We start from the raw sequence: 14,257 nt of genomic DNA, 5'->3' as shown, positions 1-14,257 counted from the left end.
AGAATGTTCCGAAATCACTAGATGTTTTTTTGCTACAGATTGTTCGCACAGGTCGATTCAAAATTAATTTTAAACGACGAAAAATATAAACAATGAAATCTTTTACATAATTTCTAATAAAATTTAATAGAATTTTACTTTGAAACTTAGATGAAAAGATGTGTACAATGTCAAAAAATTGTCTAAATATTTTTGCTAAGAAAAAATTGTTCCCTTATTGATCATAAAGAGGACACCTTATGGCATCGGAACATTATGTCTCAATGCGATGTGATAATGTGATAATAAATGACCATGATGATCTGTACAATAGCGTTGAAGAAAATGCTGTTGCAAAACTATGTACTTTTCTTTCGCTTAAAAATAATTCTAAGGAATAATTTTTCCCATCAAAATACGCCGATTTCATAACGCGCCGCAAATATCGTTTTCGCGCGGATGGATTCAGACATATTGGCTACGTAATAACGGTATTACTATTATCCTGCGCATCCGGGGTTGCCTCCTCGGATTCCTCAACGGATGGATTATTGTTCAGTCCGGCCTCGGCCGTGTTGTAGCCCGAGAACGAGCAGGTAGGCGCACTTCTGGCTTGACTTATCACCGTCGCCTCGGGCAGAAGCAACGTACGCTCCGTCGCGCTTCCCCAAGTCTGCTGATATGCACCGCGTCCACGTATCCTGCGGCTTAATGACGAGCCAACGACGCCCAAATGTTCCTTTATATCATTATGCACATCAGAAACATCCCACATTGCCCTGTGAAAATGTATAAAATAAATATATATGTCGATTACAGCAGAAATATGATTAAATATTAATATCAGTGTCATAACTTGCATTTTAAATTATATAATATGTAAGTTATTATATTAAAAGATATATAGAGTTTATTTAAAATATAATTTTAAATAAATAAAATATAAATAAAATATATTTTATTTATAATAAAACATAATATTTAAAATATTATATATTATCTATTTAAAATATAGTTTTTAATAAATAAGTTTTAATTTGTTTCAGAATATCTTCATAAGTATTTTATATACCTAAATGCGTCCCACCATGCTTGGCCCTGCGCTAAATTGACAAATGGTTTGTAGGAGAAGCTGTAATGATGCGCTACCGCAGCTAAAAACATCTCTATACAAATCAGAAAATCCTGCAACTTGGATGGTATATTCCTGATGTCATCTGTATCGTCTGCATTAAAAATACTTGATATAACATCGAAATACACTAACAAAGCTATCAACACTCCTTGACTGAAAGCAAAAAACGCATTATTTTTTTTTAATTAAAGAAAAACATATAGGCATTACTATAATAAACTTACAAAAATGAGAAGAACACTACGGCTTTGATACACAAAAATTTTCCAATTGGCTTCATTGGCTTCAAGGCCTCCACATTGGCACGGTAAAAGAGTACCAAACAGTACATGGCAACGAATTGTGACAGATTATTTAGAGCAATCATATATGGAAAAGCAACGTCTCCTCTAAATTCACCTTCTCCATATACTCCATTCAGTTCGCAGATACTGCAAAAATAGAAGCATAGAATAAGCAAATGCATTCACAATAATATTGCACAGTATTAAATAAAAATAATCCTCTTACAATGATACTAAAGTTGATATAGGCCTAACAGCTGTATATTGTAAAATTCCATGCTTGCACATATGAACAAATTCTCTGCCCATCTCCCAGTCAGGAAGACAGCACAGAGGAAACATGTGATGCACTTGAGGGGAGATCTCCAGTCTATGTTCCAATTGGTGATCGGCATTTAAGTAGGCCAGTAGGTACATCATGAAATTGTATATCACATAAGCTTCGTAGCATTCTCTTAAGCTATCCACATATATACTGCCTGCAGGATACACCAAACCTAACCACTGTACAAACAGAAAAGATTCACTAAACAAATAAATAAATATTTACATATTTTTTGTAATATACGCAAAAAGAATTTATAAATTTTTCTTACCGCATTCATTGCATAGATGGGTACCATCCATAATATCCTGAAAAATAATATATATACATAATATATATATCCATGCTTACTTAATATTCTTAATATTATACAATAGAAAGAAAATATAAATATGTAAAACTAAATCTGTACGAATTTTCTTAGCGACAAAAGGCTCACCTTATTATATATTTCTGTAGTCTAGGTTGCGTGTAGTATATCATATGCTGGACAATCTCATAAAAGGCGATGGGTAATGCTAGCAATACAAAAGCACCACCCACCAGTGCACCCTGATCCTCCTTCTTGAAATCATTCTTGATGGAATTGACTAGCAAGATTGGTACGAGTACAACAATGAGCAGCGTGTACAGGCAGGTCAGTACAGGCAATATCCATAATCTCCAGCGTCGACAGATCGAAGCCATCACTTCGCTCAGGTATTTTGGACACTGTCACATCATAATTGCGGACTGAGACCAAAGCCTGGTTCTGAAAATACAAGTGATTAGATAACCTTAGACTTTATTGTATAATAACGACGCGATTAGAAGACAAATGAAAATCGTATCGTACAGTTCATAGTACTTTTTATCATTCAATGAACCATCCTGATGTTTACTTAAATACGTTCGCCTGATAATTCTTAGCTTTCGTTAAAAAAAAAATCATTGTGTACATTATCTGCCCTTTACTGATAAATCTGATAACATTAGCAAATACAAGTCGATGTTCATTAAAAAATAAAAAAAATGCAATAAACAAGTATCATTCGGAGTGAATGAATCAGCTGACAGAGTGACAACTAGATAGGTAGGTGGGTGAACTTCCTCTCTTTTCTAACCCCTCGCAGTTCGAGTCATCGGATAATATAACATACGCATTTAGATTTATATTTACTGTTTTTCGCCGCTATCGACGAATCAATTCCCCCGAGAAGTCGCGAAAGTTGCGTCACCGGACGAAACCTTTCGCCGGTTCGATCGTGGCTGCGTCAGGCCGGAAAATTTCACGCATTTAACGTGCGAATATACCAATTTGACATTTCGCGATATTTCGCACGGCCATCGGAAACCGGAAGTTCTCGGGGTCTCGGACGGAAAAGGGCTACTGCACACAGGACGCGTTGACGCGTTTACGCGCGGTGAGAAGGCGACGCGATAGCCAATGGGCTACTGCACACAGGACGCGTTGACGCGTTACGCGCGGTGAGAAGGCGACGCGATAGCCAATCAGATTTCTGCCGCGCGTCAAAGTTGGATTCGAGATGCGAACGAAAAATATCTCGTCGGAGGATCGCGAGAATCTAGGGACTTTTCGCTCTTCAGCGCAAACGTCAGTCCGTCCTGCGTGGGAGCTCCCTCCCACTTCCGGTCTAATGGCGTCAGGAGCCAAGCACTGTTGTCACATTTTGTTCTACAGTGTTTCAATATTTCCCTTTGTTTATGTGACGCGAATATCACGGGGCGAAGACGAGGAGCCCGGCCGGGCGCGCGAATTATCCTAAACGAAGGTGAGAGCGAGCGGATTTTTGCACGCGCGAGGCGTATCAAGACGCGGCTGCGATTTTCCGACTGGTCCGGGTGCAGTGACCTTGGTCTCGCTGTCAGACCCGGAGCACACACACGCGCCAAATTCAAACCTCGATCGACGAACCCTCGTGCAGATGTCTGCTCTTCGTTTCAATTAATTATCTCTAGTATTTGTATTTTTCTCTTATCGAATGGATATCATTTTATTCAGTATAAAAGAACAGATGTTGGTTCATTGATTGTAAAGAGTAGCACTTTTAATATCAATATTGAGAGTTTTTATAAATTATACAAATTGTATGAAATTATAATTATATAAAAATGTAAGAAAAAAGTTATATTGAAAATGGATTCTATTCTCTCTGCCAATAAAATATTTTGATAGATATGTAGAATGCAGAATTCTTCATTGATTTAGACAAAACTTGCTGTTATTGCATATAGAATTTCTAAATTAAATCATCACTCATTGACATGAAAAAAATAAGTTTTATTCAATGTTTTATGTAAAAAACTATAGTTTATTTATATTTTAATTGCAGAAAGAAAATCTAAGCAAATTTTTTGTTAACAATTTTTTTAAGGTACAAAGAACTGGATTCTATAGATCGATAGAAGATTTTGTATAAGACAATTATTAAATTATCTTGTACGGGGATTATACTTAATTATGGAAGTCACAACAGAGGAGGCACAGGCTGTGCTTCTGGAAGGAATGGAAGGCGCACAATATATCACCATTCAGAGGGCTGACGGAGAATCTTTAAGTAAAGGAGTACCGCTGTTATCTCTGAACGGTGAATTAATCTCAGAGGGTATGGTCGTAGATATGATCAACGCTGGTGTTGGCACAGACTATGGCACGGGGACACAATATTACGAGACAGACGACTTGCTGCCGCACGAATTGACAGAGGTTGTAATATGCTACTTAGTGCTTGTACAGTTGTACATTTTTATATCTTGCATGTAGAATGTGAATTATGTGATGCAGGAGGATCGTAGGCTTGCTGCAGCTCTGGTTGCGGTACAGTTTCATCAGCACCAGAAGCAGCAGCAACTCCACATCCAGTCACAGCACGAGGATCCAACTCTACCGGACGTTTCTCATCTGGAGACTCTAGCACCCGTGAATTCGTACTCGATTCAAACTGTGCCGGAAACAAATGCCACTCCTCCTGTGTATCCACCTTTGCAACCCTTTAAAAGAATTACGCAAAACGTGAAGCAAGAATTCATTAATGTTAAGAGCGAATACGACGTTGAGGTTTCTACAGAGAGCAGCGAAGATGCCACATCGGCGTCCGGACCTAAAAGAACTTTGCCGCACAAGAAGAGGATACCTCGTAAGCTGAAACAGCAACAGACCAAGAAGAACGCGGCGCGGAAAGACAATAGCAAATCGGGTCAAGAAAATATAACAATTGAATTGACTAGTGAAGTCCAAGCTAATATCTTTAAGTGTGAATTGTGTAGTTCTAAGTTTAACAGTCAACTGAAGTTCTTCGAGCACTTAAAGGTATATTTACATCATTCATATTGAAATTACAAAGCAGTCAATTTGATTTTTATATATAATTCATATATATATATATATATATATATATATATATATATATGAATTATATATAAAAATCAAATGGACTACTTTGTAATTATATATATAATTACATATTAATTATATATATATATATATATATATAAAGATATATATTTGTGAAAATAATATATATTTTTATAAAAAAAAAAAACAAAGATTGAATAATTTACAGGTACATTATGAACCGGTAAAACAAGAGACACGAATAGCTCAAGCGACAAATACAAACATCACAATATCAGTGCCAGAAACAGTACACAGTCTTGAAAATAATGTACTCGAAGAATTCAGTGAACCTGAAGACCTTATGGAAGGTATTCGAGGTGTAGGTAAGGAAGAATCCTTTTAATGTTGATGTTTTTAAAATTTTGTTATAAAAATTGCTTATAGAAATAATTTTTCTTTTTTTTTACTTACAGTGGAAGAAACTGGTGCGCATATTGATGATGATACAGACTCTCCGTTACCAATTACAAACAACGAATCGACATTGTGGACCATTACCGATGCCACAGAGGTACAACAGAGGGACCAACAACAAATAAAACCCCCGGCTATTAGCGAGAATAAAAATTCCGATGAGAAGGGAAAGACTGACATTCCACAGACAACTAAGAAAAAGAAATCACCGAAAACGCGAAAGTCAAGTTCGTATTTATCTTCTTCAAAAGCTCTTTGCGCTGAAAGAAATGAAAAGATTTAAATGAAATCGTTTTCTCTCTCATAGGTGACGAATTAGTGTGTGTTGAATGCAACCGTTCATTCCATCATAAAAATAGCTTAGTCTATCATATGCGATCTCACAGCGGAGACCGACCTCATCAATGCGAGATTTGTAACAAACGTTTTTTCGCTGCTAGCGCGTTAAAGGTGAGCTTATCGTAAAAAGTAACCGATATCGCGCTAACGGAGAGTATAATATTGCATTATATAACTTTTTTTTTTCATCGATAAACAGGTACATATGAGACTTCATAGCGGCGATAAACCGTACAAATGCGAGGTGTGCGGACGACACTTTAGACAATGGGGCGACCTGAAGTATCATTCGACGAGCATTCATTCGGAGCAGAAGCAGTATCAATGCGAATACTGCGCCAAGGAGTTTGCGCGAAAGTATTCGTTGATCGTTCACAGGCGTATTCACACCGGAGAGAAGAACTATCGCTGCGAGTTTTGCAACAAGACGTTCCGGGCGAGCAGTTACTTACAAAATCATCGTCGTATACATACCGGTGAGAAGCCACATCCGTGCACGGTGTGCGGAAAACCGTTTAGAGTGCGAAGCGACATGAAAAGACACATGCACACGCATTCGCGAACGAAGACGAGTGACAAGCAACAGTCGCTGAACAGGATCCTAACGGGGAAAAACGCAGAAGACGTGGAGGGCGATAAAGTACAGGCGAAAACGATTCAGGATCTCGTCAGAGACTTGAAATTGGAGGTCGAGGCGACGGGCGTAGTGGAGATTGTGCCTCCGGACGATAATCCGGAGAGCATTTTGCCTCATACTGGCGGACAAAACTTGGAATACACTATAACATCGACGGCGGACACTATAACCACGGACAGAGATCCCCTGGAAGCCGTTGCGCGAACGACTGATAACATGTAAGTAGAACAAATATAAATTTTATTTCTAAATTGCCTCGAGCCTTCTTAAATAGATAAAAAGAAATGTTTAATTTCCTATGTTTTTACAGGCAATATTTTTTTGGACCTATATAATGTTAAACATTTTGCGAAAAGAGAATATTTCGCTGTATGATGAGCTGGATTATTGGCGCTCAATCTATAAAAGATTACATTTTTATCGCGGATTTTTAATAGCAGATTGTCTGGAAATATACCTATAATAACTATAATTCCATTTTGTAATATAAAAATTCTGTTGTGCATAACTTTATAAATCTTTTAAAGATTTTCATTTATGGGCAATCTAATGTAAATCTAACGACTGATAAATTGCATTAATGCACTGCCTATAAATAATGCGTAATATATGTTCTGATATTTCTGGAAGAGAGTAAGTAACCTATGTAAGAGTATATAGGCTGTTACCGTCTCATACAAATGGAAATCGAAAAAGCACAGAGCAAGATCCATAAAAAAAAATATCACACACACACATATACATATGCTGTAATCAACACTAATCACGCGATTGTACATTTTTAAGTCTAGACAATTTAGCGGTTTATAATGTGAATCATCGTTAAAAAATATATTTTTTACTTGAATATGTTTATAGAAATACATTGGTCCACTTCTTTTGCGATTTCTGATGCGTCTAAATAGCTGCAGGTATTAATGTCGACACAGTTGTGTCGGTTTTAGTGCCGGTGAAAATTTGCAAGATAGTAGCTAGGTTCCTGGATTCGAGAGCACTTTGAAGCTTCACCGCAGCCTCCTTGGCACTGATCCTGTTTCACGTGAGCAGTATTATTAGAATTAAACAATACTATTTATTTTATTTAAAAAATCACTTATCGTCACCTTCGAGATCGTTTCGCTCGTTCCCAATCTACGTATAAATCGGTGATGATCGCGTGCAATCTATTCAGAATCTGGGTATCCTTCATCATAAGCGATCTGATCTCCGTTTCCTTCTCTAATAACTCTTGGTACTCAGAGCATAAATTTTCCCTCGGATTAGACTTAAGCTCCCATTCTTCGAGAGCGTTCAGAATTTTTATTTTTTGTATTAAATCGTGGGCTGCATTAAGTCGGGGGAGAATTAATTCCAAGACTCTAGATATACTTCCTTCTGCTACTTCTGTAAGAAAATCCATGTTTAATCTATTCATTTTACAACTTCGAAAAGAAATATAATAATCAATAATTACCGCAAAACACGTCTAGCTTTATCTTTCGTTTCGTAGCTTCCTTCGTCAATATATCTCTGAGAATTATGATGCTGGATATATTTTCGCCGAGAAAAAGGGCGCTTCCTTTCCTGCAGATTATTGAAAGATTGATTTGACGAATCTAAATTTAATTTTTTACGTCATAAGCTTACTTATATTTGCATTTTAGGACCGTTCCGATGAAAGATGAGATATATACTAAAGCAGCTTCACCCTCGTGAATGTGAGGTCTTTCAGGCACATCCGGTAATATTAGAGAAAGCCACGCATGTATCTGGAAAAAAAATCTAAGGATAATATGGAAAAAGCTGCTTTCTCGCAATAAGAGCAACGGAATAAAAAAATCGTACCTCGGCAATCGTGAAATTGCCGTTTAATTTCAATTCGTTAAACGGACCACTAGACTGTGTAGCATCATCATCTTCGTGTTGTCTGACGTGTAAACACAAGGCGTAAATGGGAATCAAGATTTTACGGCAACGTTTCGGCTGTACCTGAAAATTATCAAAGATATTAACAAAGCATAAAAAGACTTGAGATTCGGAAGACGATGTGCAAAATATACCTGGGATGTTACGTAAACCTGTAAGGTACCCGATTGACCCTCGATCGATCTCAATCGCATTTCCAAACGATTCGTATTAATCTGTCGACAAATTATTTCTCGTAAAAATTGATTGCAGAGAAATATTATAATATAATAATAATACAAATATAATATAAAATTTTATAATTGCGAAAAAATTACATATAAGTGTAGGATATATTTACTTGGCATCGATAAGTGGCAAGGACGAAATTGCCATCATTAGGATTGCAAGCAGATAAACTGACCACTGCGCTATTGTTTTCTGTTTCCAACAGGTCAATAAATGTATCCGATTGTATGAGAATATTGTCGATCGACGCGTCCAGCTCTACGGAGAGGGAATACGACGTGTCCTCCTTATTCAGTACCATTCTACGAATCGATTTTAATTCTCATTTTAATCTTAATTAATCAATTTTTTATTTCAACAATAGAGAAAAGAAGAAGAAAGAAATAATTTGCAACGAGTTTTACTTATAATTCAATGCCAATATCAAGGGTGCTAGAGGATCCGGCATGAGATTGGACGAATTTTCTTTCTCCTCATTCAATTTCTCCTGCAGTTGTTGTATCTCCACTTTTAATTTGGCCAATCCAACATCGCTCTGTCCCGCTTCTAGTAAACCAGGAGGACTGGTAGTTAATCCGAATATTCGGCCTGAGTAAGTCGTTACGAGAACTTCGGGATAATTGGCGATGCCAATTATACCACCCACGACTGTACTAATACTTTCGCCGGCATTCTGTAATATATATCATCTCTAAATTAATCATCTTTAAATATATCATCTCTAAAGTAATCTAATTTGACGAAAACTTAGGTCACGATGGCTTACATAGTGATGTCGTAGAACGGACGTTACATCTTCATCGGGAAACGTGTACACCTCGACGACTCCGTCTTGTCGACCTACGAGGATGTCTATGCCGTCCTGCAACTCGTAGGTATCCAACGAAGTGATTCCCGAGCCTGTCGAAGTCAACAGCCAGGTGATTCGGAGAGTTTTATTGCCTTGGAGAATCAGCAGACCGATTCTACCGTCCGCGGTGCCAACTAAAACGCGATCCTTCGAGTACACCTCTCCTTCCCTGATGAAATGATATCACGTAAGAAGCGAATAATTAATTGTATAACAATTAATTTGAAATAATATATTTAAAATGTTGCATGTGATCTGTATATACATATCACATGAGCGTTAATGAGACTATATTAAGATTACCTATATATAGAGAGCACCGTAGGAACACTCGGTATTCTCAGGACTGTCGGACTTCTTGTGCCATGTAGAACACGTATCTAGAAAGAAGAGAAAGGGTGAGAGTGCATATTGAATAATAATTTATGTAATTAGTATTATGTCGTCTTTCTCAATTAATTATCTAGAGGACAAACTATTTTCCACACAAATCTTTGATACGTCTCGTTAAATATTATTATAATTATAATTAATATTTAAATATTACTGCGCAATCTACACAGGCGAGGATAGCATACACCACGTTGCTGTCTCCGGGCAAGAGCACAACATCGTGCAAAGTTTCTCCGGCCAGGTAGGAATCAGCGTCCTTGCAGTCTCTGTACCTGTGATAGAGATCGCGTGCGCACGCTGCGAGATCGGGACCCAGGACGTATCTAGATGGAATAATTCCGCGATGAGGCAATTAATGGGATATTTTATGAGGAACGCGAAGAAATCACGCATTGTGGATGGAGTGAAAACGGAGTGAGCTTACAGCGCAGAAATCGGATCTATAAGACTGGTATCGAATTCCAGGAACAGCTTGCCCTTCTTCGTGAATCCCTTCACAGAGCTGTCGTACGCAATGAAAATCTTATCCCTCGACAGACCTATCGAGCCACCAAGGACCATTTTGTGGATTTTTGGGCCGGGTAAAGATTTAAATGACAATTGCAGCTCCCCCTTTTTCATGCCTATGACAAAGAATAATTTCATATTTTATATTTATATATATATATCTTTTATTTTAATACGATCGAGAAAAAATAATCTATTATAATTCTAATAATATTTTATTATAAAACTCTATATATATAATTCTATATCAAATATTGTACAATATCATAATCAAATATTGTGTGTCTGTACAATCTAAGCGCAAACTTTATTTTTTCTAAATCAAATGCAAAAATTAATTAATCTTCTAATTATTTTTTCTGTATAAATGAAGAGAGATATAAATACCGTAAATGTACAATATGCCATCGTGATCCGCAACGGCGAATTTTTGCGGCTGCTTCATCATTGTTTCATTAGGCGGAAATATAATAGTTGTGCCACGTGAGGTAACTCCTACTGTCGTATAATCTATTCTTGACAGCGCCAATGTCATCTCGAGTAGTTTGATTAATTAATCCTGAACTACTTGTCGAATAGAAACGATTCCATCAAATTGTCATTACTCTGTTAATCGGAAATTGAGAAATTAATATATTTTAATTCATTTTGATTTCACAGACTATCGTAATGCAAAATGGTAATGAGAATATAAAGATAGCAAGTACTGCCGCGATGATCGATTTAACCATAGCGACGTGCAACAAAACAAACCTGATTTCGAAATCAGGAATGGCAATAAAAAATTGAAATAGGCAAAACAAAAAAGTTCTAATATATGTATATTAAATATAAAAATTCAAATATATATATATATATATATATTAATATATATACAAATATATATAAAAGTATATTAGATTTACAATGAAAAACGCAAGATAAAATAAATTACTTGTAAATGTAGCCTCTATATATGTATTAAAAATTTTACATATTTCTTTATTATCAATTTATATACATATATGTATTATAAAATTTGACAAGTTTGATTTTTATTTTCGAAGAGAAGAACAAAAGAATTTGAATCATTGATAAAAAATTTATATTGTAATATTGGACACTAAATATTATTTGTTTATTATAAATACAAATAATACATTATGATACAATATATTATACTTCTTAATTTCATTTTTTATTTATTTTTACTTCTGTTTTTATGATTATACTTGCGTTACATTTGCAAATTTGCAACATTTATTTAAGAAAATATGAATATTGCGGCTACTTATATAATATAAAAATATTTTTTTACAGTTACCATGCTTTTTCACAATTTAAATATAAGCGCGTTACTTTATCAAGAACATGGCAACATGACAAGTGGTTTTGGATACTACATCAAAAGAACCGACACGTCAACAGTCAACACATGGTGGAAACTTTCCACCATGCGTCAACAAACGGAATGCCGCTACTGATATCTTCTCTCTGCTGATATCTATACATGTACTGTGCTGTCACTCCTGTTGATTGTCGACCCTTTATTAGAAAAAAGACTGGCATATGATTTCTCTTTGCTAACAATAATATGCGACGTTCTCATTCAGGTAAGTTTTGATTATTCTTTTAATGCAAATATATTGATGAATTCTTATTTTATACAATTTATACATAATTGTTATTCTTACAGGAGGTTATGGCTACGAGCCATTACCAAGTACATCTACTCACAATGCTCTGGAAGACGAGAATGAAATGATGACGGAAGAGCTACAGGGTAAAATTAAAACATTAAAATCTTTGTCCATTGATATTGGCACTGAAGTAAAATATCAAGACAAAATGATGAGAAGCATGGTTAGTTGATTGGTTTTTTCAAAAAACACTATATACAATTTCTCTTTAAATAAATTTAAATAAAGATAGTTTATTGTTTTAGGATGATGATTTTGAAAAAACGAGTGGTTCCTTGTCAGGTTCCGTAGCACGTGTTTTACGTCTAGCAAAAGCAGGCCACAATTATTACATTTTATATTTATTCCTTTTTTCTATAGCAGTATTTTTTATATTGTGGATAGTTTTGAAATTTAAATGACGACTGTACATAAAATCTGATTAACTAAGGTAAAATGTATAATATAAAATATAATTAAGTCAAAATTAGACATTTTAAATAAGTTACGTAACTGGTTTAAATTCTGGTGGAGGTATCATATAAAAAAGGTTTATTCATTTTATTAAGATTGCATTGTTATATTTGTATAAGAAAATATATTAATAAAAGAGAGTAAAAAGAGAGAGAGAGAGAGAGAATAATATTTATTTCCAATTCTATATAATATAATATTTCTAATATATTACTAAAATATATTTTAATAGTATTAATACTAGTATTAGTAATTATATTCTATACTTAATAATAGAGATATACATCAGAAATAAATATTATTTTTTTACAAATTTATTACATTTTCTATTTTATTTAGTTTTTTTTTTATTTTGAGCATTTTTTAGCAAGTCTCGTCGATATATCGATCTCAGATTTTTCTGTCAAAATTAAACTTTCGAGAGAATCGAGATCTTGCACGAATCGAGAATTGAGGACACAAATACGTGAGAAAGTGTCAAAAAAAAATTAACATATTTAAAAATTATGTGATCTGTTATTTTATATATACATATAATATATTAGCAGGAGAGGGAAAAAATTAAGAATAAGAAGATTATATATATATATATCGAGACAACTGAGAGACTTGAACAAATATAACCTAACCATGAGTAATAAGACTAATAATGCAGGTAAATGTATTGTTTCTTTAGTATCTTTTTTTGCACATATTGATCTAATTAATATTTAAATATACGAGATATACATTTCGAAAGATACTTTATGTATATCAAAATATTTCTCTCGTTCAGGTGAGATAGACCCTGTGCAGGAACAGCTGACTGGTAGGGTACGGGAAGTCGGGAATTATGCGATCTGGAGTTTGTCGAGTTGCAAACCGGGATTCGGCGTGGATCAGCTTCGGGATGATATTACGGAAACCTATTGGCAATCGGACGGGCAGTTACCTCATTTAGTAAACATACAATTTAAAAGAAAGACGACCATTCGTGACATATGCATCTACACAGATTACAAGTTGGATGAGAGTTATACTCCCAACAGGTAGATATATTTCCCACTATTTGTCGATATAAATTATTTGTATTAGTTGTTATTAATATAAGTACTTTTGTCCATTTCTAGGATAAGTATCAGAGCCGGGACACACTTCAACGATCTCCAAGAGGTGGAAGTGATGGATTTAAATGAACCAAGTGGTTGGATAGTGATTCCCATTAAAAACATAAACGACCGTCCCATTAGGACGTTCATGATTCAGATAGCAGTGATCAGCAATCATCAGAATGGCAGAGATACCCATATGAGACAAATCAAGATCCATAGTCCTGCGCAGGATATCCTTGGTCCACCGGCGCCTTATATTCCAGGACAGTTTCTCACCAACGAGTTTTTACGCTATGCCACTATTAGATAAGGTTTATAAATGAAAAAAAAATTATTATTTATTTGCCAAAATTTATTTCATAAGATTCTAAGCATTTTCAATTGTTTATAGTCTGTTATTTATTTTATTTTTTTGTATCTATCCATTAGAAATATATCATCTTTATCAAAGATATAAATGAGAGAAATTCTGAGACTTTCCTTGTATATGTGTGTGTTCACAGATTCATACTAGCATTCAAGTATACATGTTATAGATTGGAATTTGAAGGTGTACGTGTTATGTGTGAAAAAACTGTAAACATAACATATTATTGGATAGTAGTCCACTCAAAGTCAATCCACTGTTATCGTCATCAGTC

The 14,257-nt window shown here is 35.1% G+C and overlaps 5 protein-coding genes across 7 annotated transcripts; 3 read left to right on the top strand and 2 right to left on the bottom strand.

Annotated features, from left to right (window-relative positions):
* Positions 1–107: 107 nt before the first annotated feature.
* Positions 108–3,129, bottom strand: LOC145940110 (transmembrane protein 184C). 2 transcript variants are annotated; one of them, XM_083044986.1, is made up of 7 exons: positions 2,883–3,129; positions 2,163–2,474; positions 1,995–2,031; positions 1,625–1,902; positions 1,339–1,545; positions 1,052–1,267; positions 108–758 (listed from the first exon to the last, which is right to left on the bottom strand). In XM_083044986.1, exons 2-7 carry the CDS (start codon positions 2,408–2,410, stop codon positions 458–460), a joined length of 1,287 nt encoding a protein of 428 aa, XP_082901112.1. In that variant the 5' UTR covers positions 2,411–2,474; positions 2,883–3,129; the 3' UTR covers positions 108–457. The 2 variants fall into 2 exon arrangements, with proteins under 2 accessions (XP_082901112.1, XP_082901113.1); XM_083044987.1 differs by lacking the exon at positions 2,883–3,129 and adding an exon at positions 2,559–2,825.
* Positions 3,130–3,338: 209 nt separating this feature from the next.
* On the top strand, positions 3,339–7,019 carry LOC145940109 (uncharacterized). Of its 2 annotated transcripts, none has more exons than XM_083044984.1 (8): positions 3,339–3,495; positions 4,099–4,430; positions 4,509–5,033; positions 5,287–5,443; positions 5,534–5,761; positions 5,842–5,984; positions 6,073–6,728; positions 6,821–7,019. In XM_083044984.1, exons 2-8 carry the CDS (start codon positions 4,185–4,187, stop codon positions 6,843–6,845), a joined length of 1,980 nt encoding a protein of 659 aa, XP_082901110.1. In that variant the 5' UTR covers positions 3,339–3,495; positions 4,099–4,184; the 3' UTR covers positions 6,846–7,019. The 2 variants fall into 2 exon arrangements, with proteins under 2 accessions (XP_082901110.1, XP_082901109.1); XM_083044983.1 differs by having other exon boundaries at positions 4,488–5,033.
* A 388-nt stretch (positions 7,020–7,407) lies between these two features.
* Positions 7,408–11,077, bottom strand: LOC145940108 (BBSome complex member BBS7). The gene is made up of 13 exons (XM_083044982.1): positions 10,781–11,077; positions 10,311–10,509; positions 10,041–10,209; positions 9,797–9,873; positions 9,410–9,662; positions 9,048–9,316; positions 8,756–8,945; positions 8,550–8,630; positions 8,335–8,478; positions 8,137–8,258; positions 7,964–8,073; positions 7,614–7,893; positions 7,408–7,540 (listed from the first exon to the last, which is right to left on the bottom strand). Exons 1-13 carry the CDS (start codon positions 10,926–10,928, stop codon positions 7,408–7,410), a joined length of 2,175 nt encoding a protein of 724 aa, XP_082901108.1. The 5' UTR covers positions 10,929–11,077.
* An 889-nt stretch (positions 11,078–11,966) lies between these two features.
* Positions 11,967–12,636, top strand: LOC145940114 (BET1 homolog). The gene is made up of 3 exons (XM_083044993.1): positions 11,967–11,985; positions 12,069–12,235; positions 12,318–12,636. The coding sequence occupies exons 1-3, from the start codon at positions 11,967–11,969 to the stop codon at positions 12,471–12,473; spliced, it is 342 nt and encodes a 113-aa protein (XP_082901119.1). The 3' UTR covers positions 12,474–12,636.
* A 315-nt stretch (positions 12,637–12,951) lies between these two features.
* On the top strand, positions 12,952–14,254 carry Apc10 (anaphase-promoting complex subunit 10). Its single transcript, XM_083044332.1, has 4 exons — positions 12,952–13,180; positions 13,301–13,553; positions 13,635–13,927; positions 14,120–14,254. The coding sequence occupies exons 1-3, from the start codon at positions 13,156–13,158 to the stop codon at positions 13,924–13,926; spliced, it is 570 nt and encodes a 189-aa protein (XP_082900458.1). The 5' UTR covers positions 12,952–13,155; the 3' UTR covers position 13,927; positions 14,120–14,254.
* Positions 14,255–14,257: the final 3 nt, after the last annotated feature.

Source organism: Prenolepis imparis, unplaced genomic scaffold (assembly GCF_030444845.1).
Source record: "Prenolepis imparis isolate NDT839.2.m4 unplaced genomic scaffold, iyPreImpa1.0 SCAF_8, whole genome shotgun sequence".
NCBI lineage: Eukaryota > Metazoa > Arthropoda > Insecta > Hymenoptera > Formicidae > Prenolepis > Prenolepis imparis.
The sequence above is the reverse complement of the archived record's forward strand: the minus strand, read 5'-3'. Positions and strand labels throughout refer to the sequence as shown.

Coding starts and splice junctions, on each gene's coding strand:
- LOC145940110 (XM_083044986.1), bottom strand. CDS start 2,410: ATGGCTTCGATCTGTCGACGCTGGAGATTATGGATATTGCCTGTACTG. Junction 1,546..1,624: donor ATATCAACTTTAGTATCATT/GTAAGAGGATTA, acceptor CTATTTTTGCAG/TATCTGCGAACTGAATGGAG. Junction 1,268..1,338: donor GTAGTGTTCTTCTCATTTTT/GTAAGTTTATTA, acceptor TTTTGCTTTCAG/TCAAGGAGTGTTGATAGCTT.
- LOC145940109 (XM_083044983.1), top strand. CDS start 4,185: ATGGAAGTCACAACAGAGGAGGCACAGGCTGTGCTTCTGGAAGGAATG. Junction 5,444..5,533: donor GGAAGGTATTCGAGGTGTAG/GTAAGGAAGAAT, acceptor TTTTACTTACAG/TGGAAGAAACTGGTGCGCAT. Junction 5,985..6,072: donor TCGCTGCTAGCGCGTTAAAG/GTGAGCTTATCG, acceptor ATCGATAAACAG/GTACATATGAGACTTCATAG.
- LOC145940108 (XM_083044982.1), bottom strand. CDS start 10,928: ATGACATTGGCGCTGTCAAGAATAGATTATACGACAGTAGGAGTTACC. Junction 8,946..9,047: donor ATATTGGCATTGAATTATAA/GTAAAACTCGTT, acceptor ATCGATTCGTAG/AATGGTACTGAATAAGGAGG. Junction 7,541..7,613: donor CGAGCGAAACGATCTCGAAG/GTGACGATAAGT, acceptor CACGTGAAACAG/GATCAGTGCCAAGGAGGCTG.
- LOC145940114 (XM_083044993.1), top strand. Junction 12,236..12,317: donor ACAAAATGATGAGAAGCATG/GTTAGTTGATTG, acceptor TTATTGTTTTAG/GATGATGATTTTGAAAAAAC.
- Apc10 (XM_083044332.1), top strand. CDS start 13,156: ATGAGTAATAAGACTAATAATGCAG. Junction 13,181..13,300: donor TAATAAGACTAATAATGCAG/GTAAATGTATTG, acceptor TCTCTCGTTCAG/GTGAGATAGACCCTGTGCAG. Junction 13,554..13,634: donor GAGAGTTATACTCCCAACAG/GTAGATATATTT, acceptor GTCCATTTCTAG/GATAAGTATCAGAGCCGGGA.